Below are 13,859 nucleotides of genomic sequence, written 5' to 3' on the forward strand. Positions count from 1 at the left end.
CTGCCAAACTGTGTTCACACATGCTCAAATAGAAGTGGACCACACAACTGATTCAGATTCAATAAAAAATTCATATAAAGCCATGCAATAAGGCAAGATGTGACAGGTTTCCAGCAACAACCAGTTTGTCTGTCCACACTGAATGTGAATCATTCTGTACGACATGACAGTCTCAGCCAAGAAGAAGATACTTCTTTTTTAAAATATGCTGGAAAAAAAATATATCCTTTTTAAAAGTTAAAGTACTATTTCAGTCCTCCTGTTTAAAAATGTAATATTTAATTAAATGTGTTATTTGTTGATTCTTTGTAATTATTTGAGAATTGAAAATTGTTTCAAAGTTAATCCTCCACCAGTTATTTGTCAGAGTACAATATGTGGACCAAAGACAAATTTTTCTTCAAAATCTGAAACTTATGTAAAACATTTCATTGTACTTATAGAATTAAATTAAAATCAATTTAACTGAATGAATTTGAATTGAATGTTTTTTTTTTTCAAATTACTATACCTTACTGAAGACTGTATACTAGGCCTGAGCAATTAATCTAATTTTATTTTCATTTGGCTTTCAACGATTATGAAAACAAGAAAATCGAGGAGAAATACGATTGTGCCGTATTCGATTTTGCAATGATACTATCATTTTGTCTTTTCTTATAAACAGTATGTATATACAGTATTTGTTTTTTGTTTTTTTTCATTTTTCCTTTTTTAATTAGTTTTGAAGATCAAAAAAATCACTTTAAAAACAAATGAATAAATGTATGTTTCCAAAAAGTAAATGAGTAATCAAATTAAATAGTTGTGAACTTAAAGGGCTAGTCAATCCAAAAATGAAAATTCTGTCATTAATTACTCACCTTCATGTCGTTCCAAACCTGTAAGACTTTTGTTCATCTTTGGAACACAAATCAAGGAATTTTTTATGAAATCCAACAGTTTTCTGACCGTCCATAGACAGCAATGCAACTGACACGTTCAAGGCCCAGAAAGGTAGTAAGAGCATCGTTTAAAAATAGTCCATGCGTCATTCTACCCCCATGAACCCCAGTGAAATATCTTCATTTGTGTTCCAAAGATGAACGAAAGCCTTACAGGTTTGGAACGACATGAAGGTGAGTAATTAATGACAGAATTTTTGGGTAATCAAGCAAATCCTTCTATATACTGTACCTTTTGTTTTCCTCCTTAGGTGATGATGATGAAGAGGAGAGCGGGGAAGAGCGCTTGCCCTCGTGCTTTGATTACATCATGCACTTCCTGACAGTTTTCTGGAAGGTTCTGTTTGCCTTCGTTCCACCTACGGAGTACTGGAACGGCTGGGCCTGCTTCATCGTCTCCATCATGCTCATCGGGGTCCTGACCGCTGTTACTGGAGATTTGGCCTCTCACTTTGGTTGTACAGTAGGCCTGAAGGACTCTGTCACAGCTGTGGTGTTTGTGGCCTTGGGCACATCTGTGCCTGGTGAGTGTTTATTAGTGTATCAGATGCCATAGCATGTAGCTAATTAGTAAAGGATAACGTAGTCATCCGGTCATTATCAAAAAATAAACCCTGAATACCACGATTAACTAATTAGAATCAAGTATTCTATCAAATATTGATATATTACATAATTGAAATGCGGCCGTTGCTTTCAACATGTTTTTGAATTTATCATTCCATAATGGCCCCAGTCAGATTTGTGTGGATGTGTGAATGTTGTAGCTTGTGAATGGACCAAAATTGTTAAAATCTGTAAAGATCTGAGTGCTGCTCAGATCTAGAAACGCTCTTCATTAACTGCAAGCCGTTCTATTCGCCGCGGGAGTTCTGCTCGTTCATTCTCGTGAGTGTTTACATTCCACCGCAAGCGCACGTGAGCACAGCTCTACAGAAACTCGCTGATCTGATCACAGAGAGTGAACAACAACACCCGGACTCTGTTTTAATCATTCTCGGGGACTTTAATAAAGCAAATCTCTCCCGTGAACTGCCAAAATACAGACAGCATGTTACATGTCCCACCAGAGACAGTAATATATTGGATCACTGTTACACAACAATAAAGGACGCATATCACTCGGTTCCACGAGCAGCTTTAGGACTCTCTGATCACTGTTTGGTTCATCTTATTCCATCCTACAGGCAGAAACTTAAGTCTGCGAAGCCTGTATTAAGATCTGTTAAAAGATGGACTAACGAAACAGAGCGGGATTTACAAGCCTGTTTCGACCTGACTGATTGGTCTGTTTTTGAAGCTGCAGCAAATGACCTGGACGAGCTCACAGAGACTGTAACATCATATATCAGTTTCTGTGAGGACATGTGCATTCCTACCAGGACTCATCTATTCTACAACAATGACAAACCATGGTTCACTGCCAAACTCAGACAGCTCCGTCAGGCCAAAGAAGATGCTCACAGAAAGGGGGATAAAGTCTTGTACAAACAGGCCAAATACACACTGGAAAAGGAGATCAGAGTGGCAAAGAGGAATTATTCTGACAAGCTCAGGAACAAATTCTCTTCCAGCGATCCGGCTTCAGTGTGGCTTGGATTAAAGGACATCACCAGCTACAAAACACCACCCCCCAGCACTCTGGAGAATCAACACCTGGCAGACGACTTAAACGAGTTCTTTTGTCGTTTTGAACGATCACCCCACACCCGCCCAGAACACCCCTCCACACAACCATTCACACCTCCAGCAACCCCTCTCTCCCCCACACCTACAATTCAAATCAGCGAAGACGATGTGTGCCAGGTCTTCAGGAAAAACAAAAGAAGGAAAGCACCTGGTCCAGATGGTGTGTCACCAGCCTGCCTAAAAATCTGTGCTGAGCAGCTGGCCCCCATCTTCACACAGATCTTCAATAGATCACTGGAGCTGTGTGAAGTCCCCTCATGCTTCAAACGCTCCACCATCATCCCCGTCCCAAAGAAACACAAAATTACTGGACTAAATGACTACAGACCTGTGGCACTAACGTCTGTAGCCATGAAATCATTCGAAAGACTGGTTCTGGCTCATCTGAAGGACATCACTGGACCCTTACTGGACCCCCTGCAGTTTGCCTACAGAGCAAACAGGTCTGTGGATGATGCAGTCAACATGGGACTGCACTTCATCCTGCAGCATCTGGACAGACCAGGGACTTATGTGAGGATCCTGTTTGTGGACTTCAGCTCTGCTTTTAACACCATTATCCCGGAAACCCTTCAAAATAAACTAACTCAGCTCTCCGTCCCCACCTCCGTCTGCCAGTGGATCAACAGCTTCCTGACAGACAGACAGCAGTTAGTAAAGCTTGGCAAATTCTCATCCAGCACTCGAACCATCAGCACTGGAGCTCCTCAGGGCTGCGTACTCTCCCCACTGCTCTTCTCCCTCTACACCAACGACTGCACATCTAAAGACCCCTCTGTCAAGCTCCTGAAGTTTGCAGACGACACCACACTGATCGGCCTCATCCAGGACGGTGACGAGTCTGCTTACAGACAGGAGGTTAAGGAGCTGGCTGTCTGGTGCAGTCTCAACAACCTGGAGCTTAACACGCTCAAAACTGTGGAGATGATCGTGGACTTCAGGAGAAACCCCCCTGCTCTCCCCCCACTTACCATCATGAACAGCACCGTGACTGCAGTGGAGTCATTCAGATTCTTGGGCACCACCATCTCTCAGGACCTAAAGTGGGATATTCACATTGACTCCATTGTCAGGAAGGCCCAGCAGAGGCTGTACTTTCTTCGCCAGCTGAGGAAGTTCAACCTGCCACAGGACTTACTGAAACAGTTCTACTCTGCCATCATTGAATCCATCCTCTGCACCTCAATAACTGTCTGGTTCAGCTCAGCTACCAAATCTGACCTCAGAAGACTACGGAGGGTAGTCCGGACTGCTGAGCGAATCATTGGTACAACCCTCCCCACTCTCCAAGAACTGTACTTATCCAGAGTGAGCAAAAGGGCCGGTAAAATCACTCTGGACCCCTCACATCCAGCACACAACCTCTTTGAACTGTTACCATCTGGTCGACGCTACAGAGCTCTGAGCACCAGAACGACCAGACACAGGAACAGTTTCTTCCCTCAGTCAATACATCTCATGAACACTCAATAAATAAACGTAGAACACACAACTAATACATTATCCATTCACCACACTCACTTATTTTATTTTCTCATTTCTAATTTGCACATACTTCACCTGTACATACATAGTCGCCTATATTATATATTATATATTGTGTATTTTTTATTTTTTTTGCTGCTTTGTACATTGGTTATTGGCTATTTCCTGTTATTTTGTTTCATTACCTGTGTCCTGTCCTGTTACTGTCTTTCTGTTGCACTGTGGAGCTTCTGTCACTACAACAAATTCCTTGTATGTGTAAACATACTTGGCCAATAAAGCTCATTCTGATTCTGATTCTGATTCTGAAAACAAATCACGTGCGAGTAAACTGTCCTCTCATTGGCTAAGTTCCATAGTTTATTTTCCGTGATTTCCGCTCATAGCTATCATCTGTCAGGATGGAATGACAACAGCTTCGCGGGCTTATTGTTGGTTTTTTTGTAGCTGTCGTTATATTAATTTATCATTTTGAGCAGGAGTCCAGTATTCGTCGCGAAAATATTTTTAAAATGCAGTTGCTATGAAGAAGTGCAAAAGACGGCATTAGAAAATGAAAAGGCATGCTTTGATTTTGAATAGCGAAGGCATTTAACCTCGGCTCTGCTCCAGGTTAATCCACGATTCATTTTAAAATTAATTAGCAAAACAACACAGCTACTGCCTTTCACGGAACTTACGTAATTACCCATCATACATTGTGATATAGCCTGGTTCGTTGGATCGGATTGCTTTCTCACTACAACCAAACTGCTCCAGAGTTCATTTTCAATCGAGCCGAGACCACCTCGTTCAGGCGATCTAGGATCGATTATTTGGGCACAATTACCTTGTTCACATACTGTATGCCCACATGAACAGAGTTTAGCAGGGAAACGCACCAGGTTCCGAAACAATGGGCCATGTGTGAAATCACCCTTAGACTGTGTTTAATGATGTGGACTATTTAGCAGACCATGATTTGCAAGAGATCTGTGTGTTTGTATTGGCATTAGCTGCATTAGAGTGAATGGACTAAATCTGCACATACTCAAGCTCTATTATGTCAAACCATCCTCAAGCTCCAACACACATAATGAAAATATCCACGAATCTCAAATGAGATCTATTTTATATCTCTGTTGTTTCTTCAAGACAGCAGTAAGATTAAATAGAGGTGCTTGCATTTCTGTCTGCTCAGTTAGAGTTGGGTAAAAATTTATATTACAATATTCTTATACATTTTGGTTGGTAATGATGTTGTAGTGTGGAGATTATAATGTGGGCATTGTAATATACACATTGTTATGGAAAAGCGATGAAAAAAAAATTAAATAAGTTCTGGCCACTTTTTCAAAGACCCCTAGTAGTCACAAATTTGATGTTATGTGTTTTTTCTAGGTTAAATAGTGTCAAAAACAGATTTTAAAGGTGCTTCCAATACTGGCAATGTGACTCAACACTTTCCAAAATCTTTTTCTGCACATCCAAATCTTTTTGGAAGTATTTTACCTGTATAGATGTTGCTTCAGTAACTACTCTGATGGATTCAGTGAGTTTATTTAGCAAAGCATTCATCAAATTGATAAGTCCTTGAGTGTTTTTGAATGATTTAGTTAAAGAATCAATTCATAAGACTCATCTCACTAGTTGGACTGTGATGTTTCTGTGTGCACTCAATAGAAAGATGTGTTTTCTTGCCATTACTGCTTTGCTGTTCTTTTATCACATCACATTCAAATCAGACTGAAAACTCAGATTTATAACTCAACAATATTTCTTTTTTTACTGGTTTATTGTTTTAACCTGTATTTTGCCTATCCTTATTGCCAGATATTTCTTCTGAGAAAAAGTCTATTGTAATCTCATATTTGTCTCATCTAGAGATTCACAAGAGATCACAGTGTAAAATTTGAGCACAGACTGTGCTCAGATTTCCAAGATACCAAAGTCTGCAATCAAAAGTCAGATATTTTCATTTGAATGCAATCAATTCTCATCAGGTTCTTCCAAGACTGAGTTGCTAACAACATTCATTTTATTATGTATTTCTATTCTCTTTATTGTATGTCAACTATTCCCTCATTTGTTTCTGATTTTCTTTCTCATATGGACTTTAAGAAGAAACATCTGAGACAATGTTGATTAAACATAATTGATAACTCCATTTTGTCTTCTGAGCCAGTGTTTCCCAACCCTGTTATTGGATGTGTTACCCTTATCCGCCCCATCCATTTCAGCTCTCTGCTAATGCGTTGAATCAGGTGTTATATTAGGAAGACTTCGAAATGTGTACTGTTGATGTGCTTCCAGGAACAGGTTTGGAAAACACTGTCCTGAGCTATGTCTTTCCTTAAAATGTTTCTTTGGGGCTCTTCCAGTTCTCACTATTCTTTTTTTATCTTGTCTTTTCTTTTTCCCTCCACAGATACCTTTGCCAGCAAGGTGGCAGCCATCCAGGACCAATACGCCGATGCATCCATTGGAAATGTGACCGGTAGTAATGCAGTTAACGTCTTCCTGGGTATCGGAGTGGCGTGGACCATCGCTGCTGTGTACTGGCACAGTCAGGGCAAAAAATTCCAGGTCCCGCCAGGGTCGCTGGCGTTTTCTGTCACCCTCTTCACCATCATGGCACTGCTGTGTGTTCTGACACTACTGTACCGCCGCCGGCCCTCTGTGTCCGGGGGTGAGCTGGGGGGCCCGCGAACCACCAAGCTGCTCACCGTGTTCCTCTTCCTCACAATGTGGCTCATCTACATCCTGCTGGCCTCGCTAGAGGCTTACTGCCATGTGCCTGGCTTCTGAGAAAGTTCCAAAGAGAGATGTACTCTTTGCTGTAAAACCTCTCATCATTCTTCCTCTGCTTTTGTGTATATGAGAAGTCTAAAATGAGTGTTTACATCTGTTCTTACTGATTACTATTGTTGTTGAAATTGAACTCTCATCCTTTCGCTAACACTGACGTGGATATCTAGATGAGCATCAGTGGAGGATGATAGAGGCTCTGTGGTTTCATGCACAGCTTCTCTTTATAGATGGATCTCTCTTACATGGTGTCTGCCACCCCTTGGATATTCAGACACAGCAACTCTCTCCAGAATACTCTCCAGAGAGCCCCCTCAGCGTTTTTTTTGCTACAGTGCTGTTTTTTCCAAGGATGGTCCTTTACGCCTCACTTCGATTCACACACTCTCAGAAATCCCTCTTCTATTATTCTCTCTTCCCTCCAAGTCGCTGTCAATAGACTCATTCCCACTACAGAGATTTGGGCATGCTTCACAGCTCTACCTACCCTCAAGACATGAACACTCTGTTTCATCTGTCTTCTCTTGCCTGTTACTGAAGCTCCCCACAGACATTTGTACCCTATAGCGCTGTTCATTTTTCTATAATTTCAGCTCAAGTGATCCGATGAGGGCTAAGCTTCTTAAACTGACTCCGCCCCTAATATGGCCAAATTCTACTCAAAACATCTTCATCACCTCTGAACATGCCCCAGTGCTACCTACACCAGACCTTCAATGCTGACCTCACCCTCAATAATGATACAACAACTTCCTCACTATTAACCTCGCCTCAATGTACTACTTATACCCTTACACTACTATAGTGACCCCGCCCCATCACTACATACACCACATCTTTTTCACTTCTGATTCCAGCCATTACACTACCTATGCCACATCTCACCCCAATTACCATATCTTATTTACATATGACTCCAATTCACAACATACAACACCCTCTTCACTTCAGACCCCACCCACAACTCTACCTGTGCCACAGCCCTTCCATCTCTGACTCCACCCCTGTATTATCAGTATACCACATATTTTCCCCTCAGATCCCACACTGTCACTACCTACACCACACCCATTTCAATTCTGACTCCGCCCACAACTATACTTATGCCACACCTTCTTCATTTGTGGCCCTGCCCCAATATTATCTATACCATGGCTTCTTTTGACATGACATACAACACCACACCTTCTTCACATCTACTATTTGCTGGTATTGTAAATCTTTTAAAAATGCTCTTGTGTTTTTTATTATTTATTCATTTATTTTTACCATGCTACTGAAAGTTAATTATTAAGTCAAAAGAAAGATCTTTTTTCAATCTTTTCTGATTATTTTTGTTGAAGTTAACAAAACCTGAAGAGATACACAATTTGCATGGAACAACATTAGCGATAGAAGTTGAATGGAGACCAAAAGAAATAGTTTAACAGTGACATAAGAACCAAGGTGTTGGTGTTTATTCATGTGATATTTATTGATATTTATTACTATGAACAATGTATTATGTGGGGAAATATTGTAGGCTGTGTGTGTGTGTGAGAGAGAGAGAGAGAGAGAGAGAGCATGTATTCGAATGGGCGAGTGCAACAGATTGGATGAAACGTATGAGTGTCGTGTGTGCCAATCTGTTGAACAGTGTTCAAAGTCTTTGTATCTGACTATGAGTGTCTGAAAGTATGAAAGTTTACTAAAGTCAAGCACAGAGAATTTTGTGTCTGTCACTGCCATGCTCGGGAGTTTCAGGCTCCCATATGAGCTTCTGGATCCTCTCCCAACATCCATGAATTTACAAATGGCTGCAGCTTTCATGTGGTACATTCGTTGGTCCTAAAACATGCAGTGACCGTCCTGTTGTACCATGTTCTACAGTTTCACTGTGTCAAGCTTTTAGCTCTATTCACTACAGAAGGCGTTGCGACATTGAGTCATGTGGTTGTGTTTGAACTCAACATGGGTGCCTTGATATCAACAGTACAATGTCTCTAGGCCATACAGTAGGTATGTCACTGAGTTTACACTGACAAGATGGGGAAAATTATGAGTTTCGTTCATGTGCAACGTGAATATTTTCTCACCCCTCCCCTCAATTTGCCGCATAAATCCTGAGCGTATCTAATTATTCAAGCACTTACCTCTCCTGATAGCATCGGCGCCACCTAATTTGCATTTATGTGCGTGGTTAATGTATAATGGGTTGGATTCCAGCTCAATTTCAGTTTGCTCTCTTTAGTCAGTGTCCTCCATCTGCTCCTTAACTAATAAGACTTGGTTCATTTCCAGTTAGCCGGGATTTAAACTTGCTTAGTTAGCCCAGATCTCTATCCCATACTCTTCTTTGCTAAGCGATACAGTGATTACGGGTTTCAGTTTGCAGATATTACATAATTGTTTAAAAGGGGGTAATGTGTCCCCATTTTCCTAGCTATCAGCCATCTGCTTGGCCCAACCTGGGACACATGCTATATAGGAAATGAAAAGTTATAGATGTAGAAAATTCTCACTATTAGGGGCCCCAGCAGACCAGTTCTTGGCACTTTTTAATGCACTAAATAAAAATCGTTTTAAAGAGCTTTCTGAAAAATGGTAAGAGGGAACGCATGGTCCCTTTAGCTGATTTATAATGACACCATTGGCCAAATGCACCAATTTAGAAGGATGTTATCTGGTATGACGACACCATTGGCTTAAAAGAGGCTAGTCTGCTCCAGCCATCCATTTCCGTGAATGATAAACCATAAAATTCTACAATCAGCCATCTATGGAAATGTTGCAAGTGCTCTGCTCACTTTCTTACACAATGTGTGACGCGAAAGTGGGCGAAACAGATGTAGATACAGTCTGCATTTATACTGGCATATGTGTATTTATACATTCCAATGATACCAGATTAAAAAAGCACAGAGTGATTTATTAGAGTATTTTTAGTGTTTCTTGTTGCTAGGCGACGTCTTAACAGAGTCCTTGTCGTTCTGTCATTTTGTTGTCTGGTGTCAGTGCTCTAGGGTGGGTGGAACGGGGTATCCGTGGATTGTAATTACTTTATAAGGTCACTCTCATCTCTCTCCTTATATCTGAACACACAGGGTTAATGAACTTAAAGGTTCCACCCTAATTCAAGGACAACCCTTAATTAAGAACCTTAAGTTGCCCCTGAGAGTTTTGCGTCATATTAATATAAGCTTTGCTTTGTGAAGAGCAGAGCAGTGATTGATCTCCCTGAGGTAAACATATTTAAACACAGCAGTCATAGTTGCATCAAACTAATGGGGTTTTCTAAAAAAAAAAAAAAAAAAAAAGGAGGATTACAGAGGATTATGGAGGTGAATCTCCATGCCAGCCGATAACCTTGAAGAAAAATATCATACGAGAACATATCGTGCTAGAAAATCTGTTTATGTGGACCAAGTAGGCCCATCTCTTGTGGAATAAGCCTAAAGCATTAGCGACTGATTTATGATCAAATAACAGTAGATGTGCATAGAAACACACTTGAAGTGAGAGTTCACTCTTTGTGTTGTTCCAAACCTGGATGATTTTCTTTCTTCAGTGGAAAACAAAACACTTAATGTCACTGGGGACCACAATATCAATAAACTTTAATTGTATGGGGAAAAAAGAAAGAAAGTAAAAACAGTGATGGCATAATTTTCCTTGTTGGCTAAACTGTGCCTTTAAATGTGCTTCCATACTTATTTACTGTTATTTGATCTTAAATCAGTCTCTGCTCGCATAAATAAAATGACCTTGAATATCTGATATTCATAGTCCGTCATAGCATGCTGGTTTCATTCTTGTACGTCAGAGTGCTTGTGTCGTGCGAGAGTCCCAGGTGTCACATGTGCTCTCTTGTGATCCTTCAATCTTAAAGCATGTCTTTTCTATGTGTGTGCATTCGTCTTCTAATATTGCATTTCTCTTTAATCACAAACGTTGAAATATTTACAAAAGAATTGAATTGTGTTTGGTTTTGTATGTATTGCTATTTGATAAATTACTGTTTTAAATGACTTTGTTTTTTTTTTTAAGCCAAGTGTTCTTTACTTAGCTATATGACACTGTTGTCTTGAGATATGTTCTGTACTAAGACAAATTTATATTTTGGGTAAAAAATGTAAGTGCTGCATAGAGTACTTTATCACCATCTTCACAACAACAATAACTACACAACAACAACAAAATTATTTATGTTTTCAATGTTAAAACTATATCTAAAACTATGTGAGGGAGAAAGGGTGTGATTTGATGCGAATTCATTAAAGCTGTAATGTGAAGGGAAACTACAGTATTTTGCCAAAAGATGGAGAATGAGTCTGTTTGTAATGTGTAAAACTTTGTTTCATATTTAATTTATTAATGAGTACATTAAAGTTGGAATTGTATATTACTAACAGACTTTTTAACTCTTTATTAAAATGGCTTTGTTTTCTCTCAAGTGAACGACAAAAGAAAAAACAAAACACCCGTTAATCTACTGTCCATTGTTTCTTCATTCTTGGTCTTCATATCAAACTGTAATATTCAAGATAATTAACTAACGGCAATGCAACATACAGAATGAGCACTTAAGAGATAGTTTTACAGGCTGTGTGTTATGTAGATATTTTAAAGAACATTTTAAGTGCTTTTTATCCATATAATGAAGGTCAGTTGGGTCCAAAACAAACTTTTTGTATGTATTCTACAGAAAAAACTAAGTTTTGCCGTTTTGGAACAACAGAAAGGTGCATAAATTTAACATCTTTGAAGTTTAAAAGAGTTGTACTCATTTCCCAAGGTTTGTGAGGGAGTTACAGTGTTTTTATAACACAAAAAGCTCTTTTATCTCAAAAAGATCAAGGAAATTTTGATTCATCATCATATGACCCCCTTAATGAATCTATGCTTGAATGGTGATATTCTTTTCGAGCTCTTGCGTTCTCCAGAATGTTTGACAGATGGCTCCTGACTCGGTCCCATCCCCCTGCAGACCAATGAACAGTGCAGTAGTACAAAACAGTCATTAGAGGAAAAGAAAGGAAGAAGGAAGACAGGGGAGAGGAAATGCTGTGGAGTGGAGAATGTAAATTACAAGAACAGAACAACACAACAGAAACCCTCACAGGGGAAGAACAGGAGGCATATACGCTTTTTAAAAAGTCTGTTCATTTGAGGAGCTACAAATACCTCAGCAAGTAAAAATATGAGATGTAAAATCAATATAACACGCTCTCATTTATTATTGCTCAGAAACTACATGAAATAACCATTCTGACAACCATCTGTGAAGGCAGAGCAAATGTAATATTGCAGTTGAGTTGCCTCTAAAACCGGACCACAATGAGAGAAATGTGTGTAATAAAATTAGTGCGGTTTTCTTCAACTCCAAAAGAACACAGCCATGAGGACAATGAATAATTGATGTACTAACTGAGCTTTTGTATTATTGTAACTGTAAAGTTCACTTGAAATGAAAATTCAACCTATCTTTTGTCTAAATTCAATTTTTTAAGCAAGATGTCACCTCGACTGTCCAGTGAAATGCCTAGACCTCTGGTGACAATCATTCATTCCACTTAAACCCCTCCCACAATCGACTGCAAGCTAACATTCAGATCTGCTGCTATCCAATCAACAATATTAATCTGTTTTTCTCAGATGTATGTCTTACAACTTTACATTTTCTTACTTTTGTTCTAACTTTACATTTCTCTCCAACATAAACGATACAAAATACATCTTTCCAGATTCATTCCATTACATGCACTCTCCATTGAGTTATGATCCCTGTCTATTCCCTCCCGAAAATCATCTCTTCTAATGTCAAATGTGAATCAGTCAGCATTTTCTAATGTATGATTTCTATTTATTTATATATTTAAAGCTTATGACATTTATATTGTCCTGGACATTGCAGAGAGCTAGTGTTTTATGCAGTAAGGAAAGTTGAGAGAAAAAAAATGCAATAAAAAGAGAAACCTTGATCTTTATTGGAAACCAGAAATAGTAAGCCAAAGCAAAGGCCAGTGTTCAATAATGCATTTGAACTGGAGTACATTTCCCTCATAACAATGCTGTCGCTCTTTTCACTTGAGATCCTTGGACCTCCTTTGAACTCTTTAAGCAAGTTTTGACGGTCAAATGAGCAGCTTATTTTCTTTTTCCTTTTTCTTTCTTTCTTTCTTTTTCTTCACAGCTTAATTTATCTGAGAAAAAATTTCTAAATTAAACATTAGCTGCCTGGGGGTCAGAAACCTTGATATCGAACCAACAGACAAAAAAAAAAAAAGAAAAAATCGCACTAATTTAGCTCAACATCCCACTGCGCTTTGGAGGAAATAGAAAAACTCCTTCTAGTAATAAAAAATAACACATTACCCTTATTCAGAGGCTGTAATTACATGTACAATGTTCCCTTTCTGTCTGCCAGGTTGCCCAAATGTCACAGAAAGAGGGGCGGAAATGGTTTGAATTAAAAGGAATTAAAAGGATGAAGAAAAGGAATAGGCTACGATGTAGGAGAAGAGAGAGAGAGAGAGAAGGGATGCTTGTTTCATGAATCACTAGCTCGGGCAAGTTAGTCATCGCATAGTGTCACTTCAGGGTGAGGATGATTCACTCTTAGTGCAAACTAACACTGTAGGCTTGCTGAACGCTCCTGAACTTTCTAATATTAGGAGTGAGAAGCGGAGCATCACTTCGCCTGCTTTTCGCGGTGGTTGTTTCATCTGATTTGAAACTATTTTGTCTCTTTGAAAGTGTATTTATGCTGCTTGAAGTGTGTAAGCATCAGCCAAATTGAGCAATGATACATTTATATCGCGCTTTTGTCACACTCAAAACACTTTGCAGTGAGAGTAGAAGAATCTCTGCTACCTGGATGAACACCCGTCACACAACAGTGAAGAGGAGGAGAACTGATGCAGTCAGCACGAGTATATCGCCATACCTGGTCTAGGCTAATGGGCAAATTTGGCC

At 39.5% G+C, this 13,859-nt stretch overlaps 1 protein-coding gene across 1 annotated transcript in view; it reads left to right on the forward strand.

The window, feature by feature from the left end:
* The window catches only part of LOC306862307 (sodium/calcium exchanger 1-like), a gene marked incomplete at both ends in the record, with an annotated part of 42,902 nt that extends 35,997 nt beyond the window's left edge, over window positions 1-6,905 (forward strand). The window contains 2 exons of the mRNA XM_079405051.1: window positions 1,196-1,468; window positions 6,526-6,905. Coding sequence (XP_079261177.1) covers window positions 1,196-1,468; window positions 6,526-6,905 — 653 coding nt within the window. The remainder of the gene's footprint in view (window positions 1-1,195; window positions 1,469-6,525) is intronic.
* Window positions 6,906-13,859: the final 6,954 nt, after the last annotated feature.

Source organism: Barbus barbus (assembly GCF_936440315.1).
Source record: "Barbus barbus genome assembly, chromosome: 43".
Taxonomy (NCBI): domain Eukaryota; kingdom Metazoa; phylum Chordata; class Actinopteri; order Cypriniformes; family Cyprinidae; genus Barbus; species Barbus barbus.